This window comes from Elephantulus edwardii, unplaced genomic scaffold (genome assembly GCF_000299155.1).
Source record: "Elephantulus edwardii isolate Elephantulus edwardi_28Jun2011 unplaced genomic scaffold, EleEdw1.0 scaffold00113, whole genome shotgun sequence".
NCBI lineage: Eukaryota > Metazoa > Chordata > Mammalia > Macroscelidea > Macroscelididae > Elephantulus > Elephantulus edwardii.
Genome location: NW_006399863.1, coordinates 5,702,341 through 5,724,851, shown reverse-complemented (window position 1 = coordinate 5,724,851; position 22,511 = coordinate 5,702,341). Strand labels below are relative to the sequence as shown.

At 42.9% G+C, this 22,511-nt stretch overlaps 1 protein-coding gene across 1 annotated transcript in view; it reads right to left on the bottom strand.

The window, feature by feature from the left end:
* The window catches only part of ERC2 (ELKS/RAB6-interacting/CAST family member 2), a 1,171,987-nt gene that overhangs the window by 83,543 nt on the left and 1,065,933 nt on the right, over positions 1-22,511 (bottom strand). The window contains exon 17 of the mRNA XM_006892220.1: positions 19,441-19,506. Within this exon, the coding sequence (XP_006892282.1) occupies positions 19,480-19,506 (27 nt within the window). The 3' untranslated portion in view covers positions 19,441-19,479. The remainder of the gene's footprint in view (positions 1-19,440; positions 19,507-22,511) is intronic.

Here is a 22,511-nt window from a genome sequence, read left to right as displayed (position 1 = left end):
CCAATTCTGTCTATGCACACTTGATCACTAAATACTTCCCTTGTGATTTTTTCATAATGAAAACTAAGGCAAAGTAGGACATTCGACTTTTGGTCAATTGCTTCTTCCTTTGCAGAAGTAATTCTCTTAGACTGTTTTACAGGGCATCACTGGTATCAAGATATCAAGAGATACTATTTAAAATAGTAGCAGTAGCAGTAGTAGTAGTAATAATAATAAAGAATAATAATAATAGCAACATTATGTTCTCCAGTAGGTCTACTCTGGGGAACTCTGGGGTTGCAATCTATAGAGAGTTGTGCTGCTAACCCAATTGGCATGCCTATCTAATGGTTCAAATCCACCAGCAGTTCTATGGGAGAAAGATGAGCAATTTTCTTCCCATACAATTTATAGCCTTGGAAAACTCATTGGAGGGTCTCCCATGAGTCAATAGTGATGAATTTGAGGTGGGGTTTTTCCCCCGCAAAGTCTGACCAAAATTGACTGATAGAAAACCAACCTCCTCCCTCTCCCCCCACAGCCAGTCTAAAATGAGCAGAATGCCGTCTACATGTCCACTTCACAGAACTGTTGGGAATCTGATGAAAACTGGAGATGCAGGATGTTTTCTCTAAACTGCAAAGGGACACAGTTAGTAGGAGAAGCGGTAGTGCCAACTATCAACACTTTAAAAGATGTTTCCCTAGAGGTGAAATGGCGAGGCAAGTGGAAGGTGTCTCAAAGGCACTACCTCCACTGTTGGTTGGTAGTGTCCATGACGAACGCCCATCCACCCCTGTCCTCAGCCCCTACAGGGATGAGGACATAAAGCTCCCAGCCGCCTCCATGAGGTGGCCTCCACCAGGTGCTGGCATTCACCCACGAAGCGTGGCAACAGCTTAGTGGCCTGGCCTCCGCAAATATGTCCCTGCCTTCAGATTTTTTTTTTAAAATCATAAGTAGGAGAAAACTCATCTGGCGCGTCTCAGCTTGCAGCCAGCCTTACACGCAGTCCCCGCCTTATCTGCCATCTCAAATTTCGATTTTGCCAAGTCTCAAGCCTGTTGGATAAGAAGGAGGGACAAAGATTGCTCTTTGGCCCCGAACACTTCCTCATTCTCCCTTTCTCATTTCCACATTCCCTGAGAGGGAAGGACAATTCTTTTCTGTGGCCAATTGTGCTGAACCACTTGTTCGGCTGAATAGTGTTTCAGATCAGCTGGTGGAAACCCTGTTACTTGTCCAAGCCATTTCTCTCTCAGAAGAAAACAACCTGGTCTCTAATTTCCTACTGTGTCACCTGCCTGCAGACAAAAGAAAGGAAAAAAAAGAAAGAAAAAAGAAACAATAAAGATTTTCTCCAACATGATTTTCATCACTCTTTCCAAGTGTGGACCCTGGAAGCAGGGCGCACACTAGCACAGAAAGAAACCATAATTGTCCACAACTGCAGGCCAAGGTCTGGCAAGCAGAGCCTCACAGACCAGTACCATGTGGCAACGTGGAGATTCCTTTTTGTGATCTCAAAAGGGTTTTTGTTTCATTGGATTTCCTCCCCTTTTTTCATAGAGGGATTTGTGCAAAACAACCTGGTCTCAAATAATGCAGTTACACCAGAGATCAAGGTGTGTTGAAAGAGGGAAGGACGCTGGGGGATCAGCGGGGCTGCTAATTCCACTGCTGGCTGACTCAGGGCCTCACGGGCGTCTGGCCTGCCCTGGGCTGACACCTGAGTGCAGAAGAACAATGAGGCTCCAAACCAGTGCCATGAACTCACTGGGCAGCAACACCCAACACCACTTCCACCCCAACCTCAATGCCCCGTGTGCTGTCCCCAGCCCTCAGTGGCTCTCCCAGCTCCCTGATGTGGCACTGAAGTCAAAACAATAAACCCAAGTCAATTTGTCAACACAGAAAGGCAAACAGAGGATGATGCGTGAGTAACAGGAGCCATGCTGTTAGCTGTCCATTCAACCCCTGACTCACAGTGACCCCACGCAGAGCAGAACCAAGCAGCTCAGTCCCCCATCAAATGCATGATGGACTGCAGACGGAACCCTGGTGACTTGTAGAGTTTGCATTGGCTGATTTTAAAACAACAGATCGCCAGGTCTTTCTTCCTAGTCTTAGCCTGCAAGCTTCACCGCTGACACTTGTTCAGTGTCATAGGAACACATATGCTGCTAATGACAGAGGAGTGGTAGCTGCGTTTGAGGAGCCTGGGATGGGAATGGAACTCAAGCCTCCCACATGGATGGTGACAATGCTAGTATCTTTAAACCCCCTGCTCTTGAGTAGATTTCAACTTATAATGCTTTGCAGCATAGAGTAGAATAGCCCTCAGGACTTCTAAAGCTGTAAACCTTTAAGTGAGTAGATGGTGTCATCTTACACCAGCATTTCCAAGTGGTGGAGCTGATATTTGAACTTGATGTCACTGAAGGGCTGGGTACTCACCAATCGTTCTGCACCAGCGATGGTCTGAGGTCAGGCGCTGACCTCATCAGATCGACATTTATGTGACCACAGAGGTGTGGAAAAAAACCCAGCCATACAGATACTGCGAGGATAGAACGGGCTTTCTCCAAGGTAAAGATTTTTTAAAATTGTTTTCTCTGATTTCTCATTAAATTTTATATGTTTTCTACAACTAGCAAGAAAAGTTACAAGGGGAGGGAGATGAAATGGTGGCCGTAAGGAGCTCAAGTTTCCTAGTGAAAGAGAGCTTTGTGATTTTTATTTTAGAGTTTCATCTCATATTCTCCTCGGTGGACAAAGTTACAACATACAAGGAGGGCTGGCGTCTTGACCCACAAACAGCATCTGCCTTTTATATTCCAGGTCTGATAGGCTTAACCTAGAAATGGTCTTCGCACCAAGCAAATATTACAGCCTTTCTTCCTGGCTCTGCTCTCACTGCTCACATACACAGGGACTGAGGCCCTAAGGAAATGTCTGAGGACAGGCTGAACCCTAGACTAGCACACACTTAACAGGGGGACCCTGATTTTGGAGGCAAACAGTGGGGTTTCAAATAAATTAGGCCCAGGAAACCTCATGGAATCTGAAAGGAATGGTAGGGAATCTTTCAGGCTGAGCATCACCTCAGCAAGGGGGAAAGCCCTGCAAGCAAGAATGGGCAGCCTGGCCCAGGGCTCTAAAGGGCAAGATTCATTCACACAATCAGGGACCTGTCACCTAGATCCATCCCCATGCGGACTGAAAGATTTAACACATGAGCTGCATAGTCCTGGGCCTGGCATGATGGACATTTTCAGACATGCTGTTGTCCTTAGTATTTAAAAATCTATGTTCTAAGGAAACAAAGGAGGAAAGATCCCATCTCAGCTTTTGAAGGACACTTTCCTGAAGAAGGTATGCTGTGGTCACCCAAGCTAATGGGGTAGGGAGAGAACCAACTTTCCACAAGAGTTCCTATTGCTCAGCGAAGGCATGATGGGAAAGGGCTGCGGGCAGAATCAAGACACATGTAGGTGTGGCCACCTGCCCTCATGTGACTGAGGCCATGCAGACCTAGTGGTCTTTTCCTACAATCACTGTGGCCTAGGAAATGATACAGTATCTCTATGAGCAGAGAATGACTTGACAACATACAATAAACATTTCGGACACTGCTAACAGGCTATTCCATTTTACTGTAGCTGTAGAGATAAATGGAAAGAGGCAGGGTTGGTGTTCTTTCCCTGAATCACTAAGAAAACTCTAGGCTGGCCTGTTATATTGGTCCATCAATGGATGTCCCCCACAAAAAGTCTTTGAGAAACAGCTTCTCTCAGTTATCAAGTCTAGGAATGAGACCGATGACTCTTCTCCAGAAGGAAGTCCTTGTATCTTCCCTGAAAACTCTGGTCTGGCTGTGTGTGCAAATGCTTATTACTACTGTAAGTCTAGGATCAATGTTGTTACTGTTAAGTGTTACTGAGTTGCCTGAAACTAATACCAACCCTATGTACAATAGCTCTGAAGCTGGCTCTGTCCTGAGCCAGTCTCTGTGATTCCAACACACCTGCCCTCATCACCCCAGTTACTGTGTCAATCAATCTCATCCAGGGTTATCTTCTCCTGTGCTGTCTCTCTACCCTTCAGAGAATCCTTCTCCAAGGAATGGTCCCTCCTGGCCACATGCCCAAAGTATGTGAGGCAGAGCTTCAAAATCATAGCCTCCAAGGAGAAATTTGGTTTCACCCTCTCCAAGACAGACCTATTTGTTTTCTTGGTGGTCCATGGTATGTTCAAGACTCTTCTCCAGCACCAAAGGCATCTATTTTTTATCAAAGGCATCAATTCCTCTGTCATTCTTAGTCATTATTCCGCTTCCTGATGCACGGTAAGCTATTGCAGAGACCACAGCCTGAATCAGGAGCACCTTAGTCTTTAGACTGACATCATTGCTTCTCAGTACTCTGGAACTGTCCCTGACAGCAGACTTACCTAATGCAATAAATGCATGACTTTAGAATTTGCATTTCTTTACAAACCTTGCCCATCAATTTTGGCGACTTGGGTGATTCTCTGGACATGAGTAAGTATTAACCGTCATGTGCCAAGTGGACAGCGCCGTTTCTGGCGAGGAGTGCCACCAATGGTGATGCTGCTCATGGCTCTCTCCCTCTGGTTCCAGCCGGCACCACACAGTGCTCACGGCCTCCGCCTGCTCTTGTCAAGGCTGATCCTTGGGCTGGATTTCCCAGATGTCCACTCAGCCTTTTCTTTTCTTATCCAGCTTTGCACACCCCTCCCTTCCATTGATATCTGCTTCTCGGATTAATTTTCACCAGATGTGCGTGTCTGGACTTCTCCAAGCTGTTATTTCCCCTCCTCGTTCTGATCCTTCTTCAGGCCATTTGTGCGATTTTTCTGACCTCACCAGCATTTCTAACACCTCCCAAATTGGTGTCATCTGCGACTTTCCTTTGCATGTTCTTTCCCTCTTCTTTACAGATCATTAATAAGGAGGTTAAATGAGACCAGACTGACTCGGCACTCCACAGCAAACAACAAGGGGGGTGGGAGAGGCCAGCGCAATCTCCCCATGCCAGCCTTGGCACAGGGCAGACATGGTGAAACGCAACTGCCCTCTGCTACAAGCCTCCCACTGCAGGCCCGTGGTCACTTATCACCTCTGTCTGCTTATGATTTCTCAACCAGATCTCAGGTCATAAGAGAGGCCGTCTCCAAGGTGACATGCCCTGTTTCGCCCGGTAACACTTAGACCTCCAGAAAAGCCCACAAGAACTTCTTTATTGGACACAATTCTGCTCTAATGCATCCACTGAGCCCCCAAGCCCACCACCCTTGAAAGCAGGAAGAGGCACACACAGACATGATAACTTGCCCCCCCCACCACCACTACTAATTCAACACCTCCCTATAGCTCGTTAAGTCTGTATTGGCTCTTCCCATCAATCACTAGATTTTTCCCTTTTACTTGAAGGAAGCTTTATGTTAAAAGATACGGGTTAATTAATACTCTTCAACAACTTTTTTTTTTGCTATACTCATATGTCATTCAAATAGAAAGAAACTGAAGAGGGTAGATTCTTAGGGTTAACATGCTTAATGGTCTAAGAGGAAATGCAGACCTTGGAGTTTAGGACTGCAGTTGGCAGCTGCAGCTCATGCTCCTGAGCCCAGAAGTAATAATATTAGTGATATTCTAATATCTTGGGAAGTCTCCTCCTGTGCAATTAACTGCCTCTGAAAATCCACTGCAGGGTTAGCTATGGGTCGGTTCCAACTCAACAGCAAACATAAAACCAAAAATAGGTATGGAGTAGTTGGAGTGTCTGGGTGGTCCAATGGCTCAGCTGCTACCCAGAAGTGCCTTGGAAGAAAGGCCTGGTGATCCACTTGAAAACCACATAGAGTCTATTTCTACTGTGGCACCCACGGGGCTGCCAGTGGTTAGAGGCAGCATCTCGGCTGGGCTTAACTGAACCTTTAACCACGCTCCTCAGTGAGGCACCTTCACCTCATCTTATCTGTCCTCATCTCAGTCCTTTGAGATGTACACAACGTCCCCAAACAAGGAAATGGAGATACAGAGAGGTAAACTGATTCAACCAAGGTCACTCAGCCAGGATCCAAATCCAGGTCTCTTGAAATCTAGAGGCCACACTCTGAGCCACCCCAAAACGGTGGCAGCCAGTTTCCCATAGATTGATGGTGCTCTGCTTTTCCTGAGGTGCTGGCCCCGGGGAGGATCTGGTGAGAGTCAAAGTTCTCTCTCTTTGACTGGGAAGAACAGATGGCTGGTAAACACATCAGGGAACCTGCAGAACTGGGATGTCATGGATTCCATTTGAAGAATCCATGTACCACTCTAAATTCTTCCAGGGTAGGAACTGTACTTTGCTTACTGCCTTGGCTCCAGGACTGAGAGTAAGACACATTTTTGGAATGAATTATTGATTGTAAGAAGTGTGGGTAGGGTATCAAGCTGTAGCTCTGAACAGTAGTTTTACAAGCCTGAAAAGAAGATATAAATACACAGATATCTTCCAGATGAGCAGAAAAGCAGGGGAAAAAAAGAAAAGAAAAGAAAAAAAGAAGGCAGTGGGGACAAGACTAAAGCAAAAACAATTCACTTTGCTCAGAAATAATTTCTTCAGCCAGAAATGCAGAAGCATTGTCATGGTGCGCCTGTGATGCCTCATCTTAACTCCTAAAGATAGTTATTGAATTCTTTCCACCTCCTCCCCCAAGAAAAGAATATAACTGAGCCTCAAAATGAGAAGCTGATCACCACGTGCAGCCTGGATCTCACTAAGTGCCCCTTGTTTTTGCTGTTGCTGTGCACCGTTGAGTCAGAACAGACTCATGACTGACCCTCTGGTGGGTTTTCAGAGGCAGTTAATCGCATGGGAGGAGACTGCCCATCCTTCTCCCGTGGAACAGCTGGTGTATTTGAACCACGTGCCTTTGAGATTTCACCTTAGAAGGTAAAAAATCATGATGCCCAGTGGTCTCAAGAGACACTGTGACCTGGTGACACTGACCTCTTCTTTCTGGGTCCCTCCCACCTCCTATAAGAGCTCTGCTCTTCGGCATCCACTAACCCCAACACTTCGCTCTAGTTCACAGCTCGCTGATCTTTCTCTGCAGTTGCTGATGTTCAACTTCGCTCCGTTTCTTTGTGACTCAAGAGCAGCCACATGCTTGTGAAGTTGGACTCCCGCCATGCGTGACAGTCTGCACATCACTGCAGTAACAGCCCGGAGATTCCCCTGCTGAGCCATGGGCAAATGGAAAAGAGAACAGCTCAGATGGTGAGCCGGCCTTTGTCTGGGCCAGAACCGAGCAAACATCTGGGAAAAGGGGAATACTGGATTCCCTGCTCACCCACGCCTGTCCTTGAACGATGGGCCATCCCAGCTTCAACACCCTGTTGATCAAGGTAAACATCTGCAGGCTTTGCCTGGTTCTTTTTCTCTTACCTTCTACCCAACTCTTACTGGCTTCCTAGTTGTAGCTCTGATTTATTGTCATATCTCTGCCTCACCACCAGCACAGCCCTGGCCAGGCCACCATCAATTCTCTTACAACTGATAGATCAGCATCAACTTCTGGTTTTCCTGCGAGAACAGTTCATCCTCAACACAGCTGCCAAGGTTGTTCTCCAACATAAATTGAATTATGTCATGTCCCTGCTTAAGATCTGTCAATGCTGGCTCATTTTTCTTCAGCCAAGATGCAAGCTCTCTCTCTGCTGTCCCACAAGGGCCTCCACAAGCTGGCCCTCCCCAGTTCACTGTTCTCACTGTGCTGTTCCATGCTCTAACCAGCGTTAGTCTTTCAGCTCCTTCACTCCACAAAGTTCTTCCTCGCCTCCGGCCCTTACATACCTGCCTGGGACCATCTTCTCAACACACAATTTGGCACAGACCCTCCAGACTCTCCCCTTTTCAAACTTGGCTTTAAAATTTCTTCCTTGGGAGGGTGTCCACTGAGCCACATTTCCTAAGTGGGTTCTTCCTATCATCTTTGTTTCTGTGAGAGCAACCATCAAAATGTGTAAGTTCTATATTCATCTGTTCACAGCTCGTCTGTTTCTATTGACAAAATTGTCTGATTCACAGGGCCACAACTACCCCCATTATTCTCATTATTGTTTTACCAATATTGAACCAAGAATATGTCATCAGAAAAAAGAATAGATGAATGGATGGATTTATAAAATGAGTAAATCAATGAATAAAGAATTAAGGCTGAATGAAAGAAGTAAAGAGAATAAATAAGGGATGAGGAAGGGTAGGGAAAAGGAAAGAAGTGAAGGAGAAATAAGTCCTAGCAGCCAATTACATAAAGAAGACTTGTGTCTTATCGTCAGTGATGGTGTCTAAACTGAATTCAAAGCACTTGATTATATTCTTGCATTGTTGTTGTTGCTGTACATTTGCTTTGTTGCTGTCCAGTTGGAATCAACTCATAGCTGACCCACCAGTGGGTTTTCAGAGGCAGTAAATTCCACAGGAGGAGACTGTCTATCTTTCTCCCACAGAGCAGCTGGTGGATTTGAACTGCGCACTTTTGGGATGCCAGTGTAGCTCCTTACCACTAAGCTACCAGAGCTCCCTTAACCTTGAATAGAAATCATAAAAGGAAATGATAAGTTTTCAAAGAATCTAGGATTTGGCTGAAGAGACAAGAACCTAGGGCTTCCCCATGACTTCCTTTCCAAGAAATCAGGTTTCTCTTGCTCTCAGACTACCATAAGCCTGATATTTGAACTTCATCTGGGAAGAGAAGGCAAGGATGTACAGCTTTTCAGCCCCAACAAAAGGGTTCCTTCCTGACTTTTGCCCTCTGTGGAGCTCCACTGGCTTTCCTCACTGCAGCCCACCCTGGTGCTGGTGCACACAGCTAGAGTTCTTAATTTTTAACAGATCTCCTAGCTTCACAGTTGTTATTGTGTGCCATTGGTTCAGAACTAACTATAGCTGACCCTCCAGCAGGTTTTCAGAGGCAGCAAATCACACAGAAGGAGATTCCACATCCTTCTCCTTCAGAGCTGCTGGTGGATTCAAACCGCACACCTTTGAGACTGCAGAGCAAGTTCTTACCACTAGGCCACATGTCCCAAGTGTGTGAAATGAAGCTCCATCATTTAGAACATGCTAATGGAAATACTTTGGGAATGTTGCTAGGAGAGGCTATTCCTTGGAGAGGAACATCATACTTGGAAAGGTGGAGGGTCAGTGAAGGGGAGGAGGACAATGAGATAGACTGACACAGTGACTGCAATAGGCTCCAGTGTGTCAGAGATGAGGATGGCACAGGATAGGACACGGTTCAGGACTGTTGTTCATAGGGTCACTATGAGTCATACTGGACTCAAAGGCATCTAACAACAATGGGAATTTTGTATTTTTTGTTAGGTGAAAGAAGCGAGGTCCTAAAATCTACATTCTAGAAAGACTTCTTTTCTAGTGGTTTAAGAAATAATGACTTGCTTTCTCTGTCTGCTTGGTTACAAAAGTTCACAGTAAGAACCAAAACATTCAGATGTCAAGGCAAATGTGTCAGTGACATAACACTGAATCTCACAAGGTAAATAGGTTTGTCTCCTCCTATTTCCACTCCTTCAACAGTCACAAACCAAAGGGCTCCCAGGAATCCAAGAAATCACTTCCATTCAATGGGACAGAATAGTTATTGGCTGACATAAAATGCCTGACCAGCGTCATTAAGTGGATCTTCCCAAAGGGAAATTACAGAAGATTTGAGCAGCTGCCTTTTCTGTATCTTGCAAGGTAATAGAAGATATAATTAGGTTCCAGGAACAATCAAGATGATGGACGTGGAGTGAGAGAGGCCAGTGGTTTGAATTTGCATCACAGGGGTCTCCATCAGGGGAATGACTTGCTGGAAATGGGACCCCATGGATTTTGTGACATTCATCCAGGATAAGCAAAACCCCCAGAAGACCAAACCTACTGCTGATCAGTTCTATCCAACTCATAATGACCAAAGAAGATGGAGTAGAACCGCTTCATAGGGTGTCAAAGACCATCATCTTTACGGACGCAGATGGGTGCATCTTTACTGCTCTAGAGAGCCTGCTGAGTTTTAATCGTCAAGCTTTTGACTCGCAATTGAGTGTACAGCTCTTGTGCAACACGGGCTTCACAAATAATGCAGGCCACAGGTAAACCCTGCCATTCCATATCATTGAGTTAGAAGCCAACTATAGCTGACCCCCAAATGGATTTTCAGAGGCACTTGATAAGAGGGGAAGAGACTGCCCTTCTTTCTTCCTCAGAGCAGCAGGTGAGTTTGAACCACTTGCCTCTGGGTTGGCAACACAGATTCTTATCTACTAAGAACTGGAAGGCAGCATAGAGATAAGCTGGAGATAGAATATAAGCATATCTGGTGGGTATGAACAATAACAAGTACATAATCGACAGAATGCAGCAAAAAATGAAAATGTAGGGTTTCTTATTTAACAACTATTAAGAATTTCAAGAAATTGATTGGAGAGTGTGAAATCAAGAGTGGAGCCCTGTGGACTGCACAGGCCATATTTCCAAAGAGTCAGGCCTGGGAGCAAGGCCCAAGGAGGGAAAGGCTAGCTCTAGGGGCTGTCAGTGGTTCCTGGATGATATCCATGGTTAACATGCTTTGATGCTAACTAAAAGGCCAGAAGTTCAAGTCTACCCAAAGACAAGCTTTGGGAAAAAAAATCTAGTACTCTACTTCTGAAAAGTCAGCCACTAAAAATGCCAAGCAACGTATTTTATTCTGATATATATGGTGTTTCCATAAACTGGTTTGACTCAATGATAGATGGTTTAAAGGCTGTTGAAACTCCAGGAAAGCAAGCTTACTCTAGTTTGTTTTGCAAACACCATCACTGGATGATCCTAGAGACAAATCAAGCCTGGACTTAGTATCTAGATGTGACAAAAGAGGGAGGAGCTGTTAGGGCTATTATGTTAATTCTAATTTGTTATAATTCTTAGAATTATTTTTTCTAAATTATGATTCATTTCAGCACCAAAACCCCAGATTCAAGTCAGGGCATTCTGATACAATTATGTACATATTACTAATGCCTAGTAAAATAACCTCATAATTTTTCTTTTATAAGGGTCATAAATCAAACTTTCAAAATAGTTAATTTTTAATGTGTCAGTATTATCCATGCTTCGTTGTAAATTTCACGTCTCCTTAGGCCTCACAGATTGTAAGGTGATTCAAAACATGTAACGGCTGTTTCAGAAGCAAGTTCAATATAAGGGTCTCAGACAATGACACAGTCAGCTGTTTCGTAATATGCTTTGTACAACAAAGAGCCAAGAAAACAAGCAAATCAGATATAGATACCACTTTGGAACCCTGAATATCAAAGGCAAATGAGAGGCACTAGACTAAGTGATAAGTGGAAAGAAAGGGCATAACTAAAACAGGAGACCTGGAGAATGGTGGATCACTGGTGGTCTGGCAGCCAAACCCACACAGCACAGTCATTTGAAGACAAAGCAAGCAGCATTCCATGTCAAAATCCCCATCACCTGATGCAGCCAAAGCAGGAAAGACTCATCATCATCCACATGCAGAGGAGGGATGGTGTGATCCTCACCCTGTGCAAATTAAATATGCTCACTTTAGCCACACTCCTAACTTCCTCAAGTGCTGAAAACCCAATGGACCTGCAGTGTCTCTCTTACTTCCTTCACCATCACAAACCCACCCCTGCCTATGCCTCTCTCTGTGACTGAGGTCTGGCAGCACCTTCCATCACCCTGTTCTCTAAGTTTGGGGTATACAGACAGTCAGTGGTCACCCTTTCTATCAGCCACTTGTATCAGACACCTGGCCACAGAAAAGCAGGATCTGGAGAATGCTGATATCCACTCACTTACCCCAGCTTCCCTCGATGAGGACCCACACAGACTGGCAATCCTCACTGCCTTACCCAGTCACTGACACTGAGAACCTGCAAACTAGAAGCCCCTGCTTGTATGCCCAGCCACGCTGACAGGGAGCTCACAGAACAAGGTGCCATTTACTTCCTCCAGCTATGTGTTCTAGGGACTTTAGACCGCCTTTCAAACTCTCTCACATTGCACCCTAGTGGACAGGGCTATACATCTTAGCTTGTTGTTGTATCTACTCAGACATGACACTCCAGCAGGTTTTCAAAGACAGTTAATCAACAGGAAGAGACTGCTCATTCTTCTACCATGAAGCAGCTGGTGGATTTAAACTGTGTGCCTTTGTGGTTGCATTACAACAGGAACCCTCGGAATGGTGGGACACAACTTCCTCTTGCTGTCTTGGCCTGGAACTCGCAACCCTAAAGCAACTGGATACTTATTCCTGGACACCCACTCCAGTCAGCCCTGTCTATCAAGCTGTCAGGGAGTTTCTGTATCACCGTGATACAGTGATCTGTGCACCTTCACTATGACCACACACAATAGTCAACCCAGCAACCAGTAAAGATTGTGTCTATGCCCAAATTTAAGTGACTGGCCAGACAGACACTTCACCTAATGTACAATATCAACTACATTCTGAGCCACCCTGCAAGACCAGTGAACAGAGCCCTGTGCTCACACAGCCTCTGTGCTGCCCTCCTGGGGACAGGTAATGAGGACAGCAGTATAGACATACTAACGAAAAGAGTAGTACCCTCACAAACTACCTACTTAAAAACATTAAGACAAGATAAAAAAAAAATCAGGATTCAATAAACATATCTTAATGTCACAGAGACAACGGACAACATCAAATCACAAAAAGAAGCAGGACAAGATGCTCCAAACAGTGATCAAAATAAACAACCAGAAAATTTTATGGAGGTAAAAATTAGAATGAAAATAGCTGATAGAAAAATTAAAAAGACTAATAATATAGTGTTCTAGAAGAGATCTAGAAAAAACATTAAGAAATTTAAGAATCAAGAAAAAAAATACAAAAAAAATTAAAAAGAAAAAAATACACAAATAAAATGACAAAATAGACAAGCTGAAATCATACAAACAGTGCAACATAGAAAATCTTAACAATAAAATTTCAGAAATAGATAACTCAATAGGAAGACACAGGAACAAAACTGGATTAGTAGAAGATAAAATCAATGAAATAGAGAGGATATTACTTCACATTAATTTGGTTGCAGAAAAATACACACACACACACACACACACACACACACACACACAAAGTCCAAAAAATTATGTGGGTTAGGAGCACAACACCCTATGGACTACTTCACTGGCGCTAGACTGACTGAAAGGCAGACAAGGGACTTCTACTGTGTGCCCTCTATGCTTACACTGCAAAACCCAATTCAGGACTTTTATACTAAAGCTAGGCAAAGAAAATGAACTCACAAAAAGAAAATTACAAATTATCTTCCATAAACAAAATGTAATTTTACAAAACCACCTTAACAACAAAAAGATAATCCATTTAAAGAACGAGCAAAGGCTATGAAAGTATACTTTATCAATGAAGACACTTGGACAACACTTTAGTTAACCGTCAGAGAGAGGCAAAGCAAAACTACTACAATGACATAGCATTTGTCAACAATAACAGTGACACTAATAATCAATTAAAGCAAACAAATAAGAAATGTTGGCAAGACTGTGGGAAGATGGGAACTCTTACATACTGAGGGTGAAAATGTAAAATGGCACAAGCACTATGGAACACAGTATGACACTTCCTTAAAAACCTAGAAATACAAATAGAATCCAGCAATCCCACCTCTAGGTCCTATATATCCTAAAGAAATAAGAGCCATGACATGAACAGACATAAATGTACACTCATGTTCACTGCAGCATCATTCATAATAGCAAAACGATGGGAAAAAAATACCTAACTGCAGATTGCAGCAATGGGCTCAAGTGTATCAGAGATTATGAGGATGACACAGGACAGAACAGAGTTCAAGTTTATTGTTCATGGGGTCATTATGAGTCATACTCAACTAGACAGCATCTAACAACAACATGATAATGAACAGAACATAAATAATCACACAACAATAGTATTAACAAACAATAATTTAAAAATGTGTACATAGGAATACTAAAGACATTATATACATGCGATGATACATATATTATATGTAAATGTATGCTAAAGAGGTGTAGGAGTGTGTAAGGACCATAACAGTAGACTATGAAAAACTGTACTTAAACAAATTTAAAAGGCTAGAGGAAATGGACAAACTTCTAGAAATGTACTGTTCAGATATAAGTATGGTTGTGTATTATTCTACATAAATAATTGTAGGTGCTGCATGTTTATTTATCCAGACAACAGAGAAACAAGATAGTTAAAGAACTTTTTAGATATAACAAAGTACATACCTCATGGATATTTTTAGCTTCAAAGGCAAAGAACCACAGGCTTGGAGGACATCTATGTCAGCTTAGTTAGAACACAGTTTATAACTATCCAACAGTATTCTACACCTTACTTTGGTAAGTACAGATAGGCGAGTTCTTAAAAGGTATCCTTTTATGACCCACTTCCTGTCTAAGAAGGGAGTGAAGAAAATAAAAAAAAACCTTAGTGAGCAATCAGTTCAAAGGACTAATGGACCTATGAACCACAGCTTGTAAGGCACTAAGAACAGAAGAACTAGATGGTGTCCGGCTGTCACTGTTTTGACTGGGATCACAAAAGAGTCCAATAAAAGTAAGGGAAAATGTGGAACAAAAACATATTCACAAAAAGATCAGACTTACTGATCTGTCAGAGACTATAGGAACACCTCAGACTATAGTCCCAAAACAGCAGGCACAGTCTGGAAGTGAAACCAACCCTGGAGCCTACCACTCACTCAAATAAGACTGACCACTTGCTACTGTCGAGTCAATTTGGACTCAAAGAGATCCTCTATCAACTTTCTTTTTTTAAATTTCATTTTATTAATGTTAATGAAAATTTGCAGAGATTTTGAATTTCCATTCATTCATTGTTGCATTTTCCTTCCTGCCCCCAGCTTTCTAATGCTGTAACTCTTTATGAGAAGAGAATGCCCATCTTTTTCCCAGAAAGTGACTGGTGCATTGAACCACCAACTTTTCAGCTAGCACTAAGCCACCAGGACTCCTTAAACAATAGACAGGCTCATGCTGTTGTTTGTTATGTGCCATCAGTCATAGCTAACCCTCCAGCGCATTTTTAGAAGTAGTTGAATCACACAGGAGTAGATTGCCTAACCTTTTTCCATGGAGCAGTTGGTGGATTCGAACTCAATTATAGATTTGTGCTTTTGGGATTCTAGCACAGCTTTTTACCACTAGGCCACCAGAGTTCCCTGATAGACTCATAAGATAAGCAAGTTCCAGAGGAATATTTTTATTAGAATAATCAATTAAAGGAGATCAAAGGACATTTGCCCAGAAGCAAAGATAGAAAGACAGGAAGGGGTAGAAAATTTAGATGAAAAAAAAAATATAAATAAGAAACCTAGGGTAGAAGTGGGGAGAATGAGGAGAAGACAAGGAACTTAGGGTGGAAGTGGAGACTCAATCAATGCCATGCAACAGTTTATGGACAAATCATAGGATGGGAAATGAATTTGCATTGCAAACTTCACCTAAAGCACAATTTTTAAAAGTAAGGAATAAAATGGAATTTCCCCTCAGTGTCTCATTACTTAAATCCTCAAAGATAGGATTTTTAAAGCCTGAGGATATCTGAGCAAACTTGTTTAAAGGAGTCATAAAGAAAGATAAAATTTCCCTCAGAAGCCTATAAAATTTATTACAACATATTAAAACACAATTATATATTGACTTATTTTCAACTTGTATGTAGACCAAGAGGCAATTTAAGAACAGAACAAAGGCATAGATACTTCACGGTTTAAAATTAGAAAAGTTATTTGTCAGGGTTGTATCCTTTCACCATACTTATTCATTTTCCACGTTGAACAAATAATTTGAGAAGCTGGAATATGTAAAGAAGAACATGGCCTAGGGGCTGGAGGAAGACTTACAGCAAGCTGCAATATGTAGACGATGACGCAACCTTGCTTGCTGAAAGTAAAGAACATGGGAAAACACTGATGAAGAGCAAAGACTACAGCCTTCAGTGTGGTTTATATCTCAACACAAAGAAGACAGAAATTCTTACAACCGGCTCACTAACCAGCATCATAATGAATCCATAAAAGACTGAACTGTCAAAGAGTGACTTTTACTTGGCTTTAAAATCAAGATCTGTGGTGGCAGCAACCAAGACATAAAGCATCTGGAGGACTAAGGTACACTTGATGCAAGGCATGGCTTCTCAATCACCTCATATGCACACAGAAGCCCAATGACAAATAAGGGAGACTGAAGAATGGATTCACCTGCATGATGGTATAGGTAAAGAATATCGAGCACACCATGGACTTCCAGAGCAAATGAACAAATCTGTGTTGGAAGAAGCATGAGTAGACCGCTCTTTAAGGGAAGATGGTAAGACAGAGTCTCATGCACTTTAGATATTTTTCCAGGAAAGAAGAGCTCCCGGAGACAGATACCATGCTTGGCAAAGGAGGGGGACTCAGTGAAAAAGAAGATTCTCCAGGAGACAGATTGGATTACGACAGTGGCTCCAACAATGGTCTGGAAGAAATAGCAACAGTTGTGACGATGGCACCAGACTGGGCACTCTTTCACTCCATTGCTCATCAGATCACTACAAGTTGGGGTCAGCCTGAGAGCACCAAAAAATAACAACAGCAAAACTGTTCAGAAGATAATTTTTCCTAGGGTACATGCTATTTTGGGAAAACCGAGACAGAATAAAAGGGATAAGGGTCTAGCATGGTTTCTCCATTTAACTTGAGTAAATAAAGATATTCGATAGTCTTTGATACCAATTCCATCTTGGCAATGTTAATATTCATATTACAAGATGGCATGGTGGATGACCTAAACCTTAGGAAAGAATCCTAAAAATCTTCATTATTCTCCAGCAAACACAAATATACTCCAACATCACAGACTTAGGGTGGCAGAACAAAGGATAAGGACTAGAAGAGCCTCAGGTGGGCGTGTTACACTTCTCAAGGTAACTTCCAGGCTCTTTGAAGCCTCCTCTGCCTAACTCCTCCACACAAATGTTGGGCACGTTTTCCATGTTCATTTTATAGCATTATAGAATCCTCTCTTCTCACTCATTAACTTAGAACTATTTTATTCTTTTGTTTGCTTTTCTGAGAGAGGAAATGGCAATATTTCTTAATAAGCTCTCCACCTTTCTCTTTCATGGCTAGCAAGCTGAGTTCGACTCATAGCTGACTTTTGTTTTCATTTCTGATGCTGTTATTTGCATAAGAAGAGACTGGCCATCTTTCTCCCATGGAGTTGCCAGTAAAGTCTAACTGCCAGAAATGCTCACCCTCTGGTTTAGCAGTGCACCTTTCTCTGGACTATATCACCAGGGCCCCTAATGCGTTTGCACAGGGGAGAAAGCCTTCCTTCCAAAAGCAACTTGAGACATTTCTGTGCTCCCCCTCTAATACCCATACTGAAGAGAGTTCCTTAGATAGGGCAAATACTTTGAGTTTGGCAATTAAACTAAAAGGCTGGCAGTTCAAATTCATTCAGGGGCACCCCAGAAGACAGAGTTTTGCTTCCATAAAGATTATAGTTAAGAAATCCCTATGGGACACAGTTTGACTCTATAATTCATCAGGTCACCATGAGTTTAAATCCATTTGACAGCACTATTGGGTTTTGTTGCTGGTTGTTTTCTTTGTATACAGATGAGATTCTTTGAGAAACCACTTGGCGTTTGTGAACTCACTGCCACCGAGTCAAAACTGCCTCATAGCTGACCTTCCATCTGGTTTCCAAAGCCGCTGAGTCACAGGGAGGAAATTGCCCATGTGTCTCCTGTGGAGCTGCTGGAGGATTTGAACCAACAGACAGGCACTGGCTTTCGGGTCAGCAGTGCAACCCTACGGAATTCCAATGCTGTCCTCCACCTTAACCAGAAGGAGAGAATGGATCAGGTACTCCAAAGTAAACACAGAGCCAATCCTTCCAACAACAAATGGACACGGAAAGATGTTGTATCTGAAGATTGATCCCCTGTGTGTTCCCACAGGACCAGAGAAGGTAATAAGACTCATTGGTGGGACCTGTAATTGGTTTCACCCAGCAGTGAAATAGCAATGAAACTGTCAACCATGAGAAAAATGCATCAGTTATTGGTTTTCAATCCACCAAGAGCACCACCATCATATTATTGGAAGGCAAGGTTCTGGGAAGGGCACCTATGCTGAGTGTTGCTAAAGAACTGGATTTTTTACTCCCAGATGTGGTGCTTCCCAAGCCCTTTGACTTACTACATTTATCCTGTTAAGAAGAATTCACATTTATCCTGCTAAAAAGAAAATCTGCTCAATCAGCTTTTCGACCATTAAACATCAGTATGGCACATTATCTACCAAATTCTGGGTTCTGAACCAAACAGCACGCTCAGCGTTATCAACTTTATCAGCATTTGCTTCATGACCATATGCAGCATCTACTTCAAGGAGTCTGTGACTTGGTGCAAAAGGTAAACCATCTGCAGTCAGCTCACCAATTGGAGTTCTAGGTTCTATTTTGAATCAGGTGAAAATAAGCTGTTTTACTTTTCAAGCCTAATATAGCTGGGACAGAAATAAAGGGTGGGGGGTCTTACCAGCTAAGACATCAGCCTTTAGAAAAAGCAAGACTCTCTGAAAAACACAGCACATGTCATGTAACATGCAAAGCTCCATGGAAGAGTTATTAAAAAACAATAAGAACAAAATAAAAACTGATGCAATGCTAGTCAGGAAACCCGCTTAAATTAATATTTCTGTTCTAATCAGTTCAAAGTGCAATGGTGCCCATTCACCGTTACTATGCCTCAATCCTGGCTTTTCCCTTCAAAACTGTCACAGGGAGACAGCGCAGTCCATTAAGCGAGCTTCTGAGAGTTGACGGCTTCAGCTGCATGAAGACACACAGCTTTTATTTTCCTTATTCCTTTGCCAAACATGAGACACAACCAGGAGGACTCAAGGCTCGCACCACATTGGCATATTTGGTATAAGCAAGCAGCTAGCTGCAAACCCCAAGGAGAATGGAGACTTGTTTCTAAGTCCACCGCCATGCCAGAAAGTGTGTCTACAGCCTAGCAAAGGCAGTGCTCACAACTCCAGATAACACAGACATCTGTATCGTGCTCAACACAACCCCAACAAGGCAGAACGGTGATGTGGCTGGGAGATGGGGAGGTAGGGAGGATGGAGGGGGTCCTTGGGGGTGGCGGGGTGGGGGGCAGCACGCGGACATTCTGCGCTTACAGGACACAGTAGCAAACACAGAGCAGTCACAGACATCAGCGAGCACAACTGAGCACGCACACGAAAACACAACACTGGAATGCAATTTTCTTTTTAAGAAAAATATGATAGAAAAGATGGTTTCTCACCCCTCAAAACAAAACTGGAACTTTGGTTTACAGGCCCGGCTATGCCCATATGCCCTCCTCATCATCCTGCGGCCGGCCCGAGGCGGGAGGTGCAACAGAGGAGGGGATCACCGGAATGAAAGAAGAGAAGGTTAGTTACACCGTGATGCACTGCAAAGTCATGCTGATCTTGACTTTGTTTTTTTTAATCTTAAAGAGCAAGGACAAAAAAAAAATCCATAGTAACTTAAGTTCCACATCACCTACTTGTCAAATATATAACCAAGCACTGTATCTATGACAACCGCTACACAGAAACATTCCACCCACCCAGCCCAGCCTCTTGTGTCGAGATTGGATTAGAAGATTTAAATTAGTCTACATTAACAGATGATTATTTTTTTGGAGAGCATGCAATCGGAATTGCGTATGCCTAAGGAGTAGATTAAACCTTTTAAGTCAGCAGAGAAGTAATTATAGTAATCAAATACCTTTCATTTCCCTTAAGCTGAAAATATCAATAAAGGTTAAAGACTTAAAAAATACTCCATCAATTTGGGTGGAACAAACTTTTTTTAACATGCAATAATTTACACTGGCCATTATGCAAAGGCCCCAAAATGCTGTGACATCTTGATGTGTCAGGTTCTGTTTGGCTCTTTGGACTAAAACAGGACAAGGAAGCCTTGCAACGAGTGTGGAGTTACAATCATGTAAGTTTCAAAGCAAAGGGAGCAAATGTTCAATTCAGTAGAATGCTTGCAGAAAAGGTTGTTTAACTTAAAAGTGTGTTCAACTGTGAAAAAACGGAAACTTGTTTGGTCTGAATTCTGGTTTTGACAATGTTCCCAGAAGACTCTTAACTTGCCCTTGATTTTAAACTGGCCCGCAAGCACTGGGAAGCTGCTGCTTTTTGGACTTTTCTCCACCATCACAAGTTCCCTGTTATTTTTGATCACGGGAATTCTCACCGTTTACTACAAAGGACATTAAGTCAAACACTGATTGGTCTACATAGTTTAGGAGTGTCATCTTTTTTTAATAAAATTTTAATTTTAACCAACATTTACAGAGAAGTTAGATTTTCATTCATTCATTGTTGCACATTTTACACCCTCTTCTTCCCTTTCCCCTCCCCCAGTTCACTTTTTTAAAAAGAAGTATTTATTCATTGTTGCATAATTACCTACCTTCCCTGAACCCCAGTCCTCTTTGCAATGAGAGACCTCTTATCCTGGGGCTATTGTTGTATGTATAATGCCTAATCATGTATTTATTTTAGACAGTTCTTTCTTTCATGTGTTCCAATACAATGGCCATTATCTATCCACTCTTATCCTATTCTCTTTCCAACCCCTGACGTCAGACCTGCTTTATAACAGTGGTGCTATGCAGTATTTGTCCTTATGTGACTGAGATAGTTCACTCAGCATGATGTGGAGTGCTATCTTTTAAAAACCTTCCAATAGAACCACATTCTGCCTTGATATGTTTCTTTGCTTTGGGAAACAGGAACAGGAAAACCAAGACAACCTGGGACAAATTCTCACTAGTTTGTTCCTTCTTGCTTGAGTCATAATGCCAATAACTTTTTGTTCACCCACAGAAATAGCAATTTCATAGAGTTCAACTTAATCCTGCTAAATAGATCAAGGTTATTTTAATCTATCCAAGGAGCCAGATCTGGGCTTTCAGCTATATTTCAATATACACCCACTCACTTATCAGCATGGTCAGGTTCTAAAGGCCGGGCCGCTGTCATAGTGGTTAGTGCAAATGTAGAACTTTTTAAAAAATTTTAAGACCATTCATTTGTCTGACTCTTTTTAAATTTAGAAAGTGTGATTATCAAAACAGTGACAAGCTACATTTTACACTATTGACAAGTCCAGTTATGGATGACTCTTAGGAGGAGAGAAAGCTGGATAAAGTTGGCCTGTGGTTGCAGGGCCTATGGCTTTACTGTGTCCTGTCCTGGGGCAGAGAATCCCTTGCAGGGGCAACCTTCACCTCTGAAATTTTGTGTTCAAGATCTTAGAACCTGCTCTGCCCTGGGTCTGGGAGGAGGGGGTGGGGGGCTCTTACAAGTTACTATGGCTGGGGCTTCCTTCATGGCTGCTGGAAGCCTGGCTGAACACCCAGCCCCACCAAGGTGGAGGATTTTGATTCAGTTCAGCTCACTCCGGTATGCTATTAAACTCACATGCATTTCTTCCAAACGTCGTCCTAGATGCCGTTTGCTTTGCTTCTTTCTCATCCCATCTCAACTCAGAAATTTTGAGTTAGAGGGGCTTAGGCACATAATTTAAAAAAAAAACAACAAAACTCCAACAACATTCAAACCCATTGCTATTGAGATGGAACTGACCTGCAGCTGACTTTCCACTGGGTTTCTGAGGCTGTAAATCACACGGGAGGTGACTGCTTTTCTTTCTCCTATGGAGTGGCTGATGCATTCGAGGTCCAGCCTTTGGGCTAGCTGTTCAGGTCTCTAAATCTATTGGGCCACTAGACCTCCTTCCTCAACATAGGAGCTGGCCACCCAGAACAGTCACCCACTGGCTCAGAGGCTGGTCCCACATGGCAGCTTGACCCAATACCCCCAGGGGCAAGAGGGAGTGAAGGAGGAAGGACAATAGGAGAGGCTTCCTGGAAGTCAGGAGGAGACCCTACAGGCCTACAGCCATTGTGTCTGCACCCACTGCCTCAATAATGTGCAAAACAGAAAGCGGATGTTTTACTATTTGTGTAAATAGGAAATGCCAGATGATAAGTCAGTCAATGAGTTGATTTTCTTTATATTCCTGTGTAGTACATATTGCACATTGAAAAGTACTTTTCTAAGGAAAGGTCTGAGCTTCAGAAGGTGCCAAAGGGGTCCTTGACTGACTGGGACTCAGAAACTCTGACTGGCTTGAGTCACTCATGTGATTTGGAGAGAGTCTGACTTGAACAATTTCATGTGGACTTGCACAGAAAAGCTTAGGCAAAAAGTTTCTGACCCCAAGTAAGGTACAAGTGGTCATTTTACCCAGGCATTTCTATGCATATCTATCCTATATTTATTTTCTATTAAACAGTCTTATAATTGC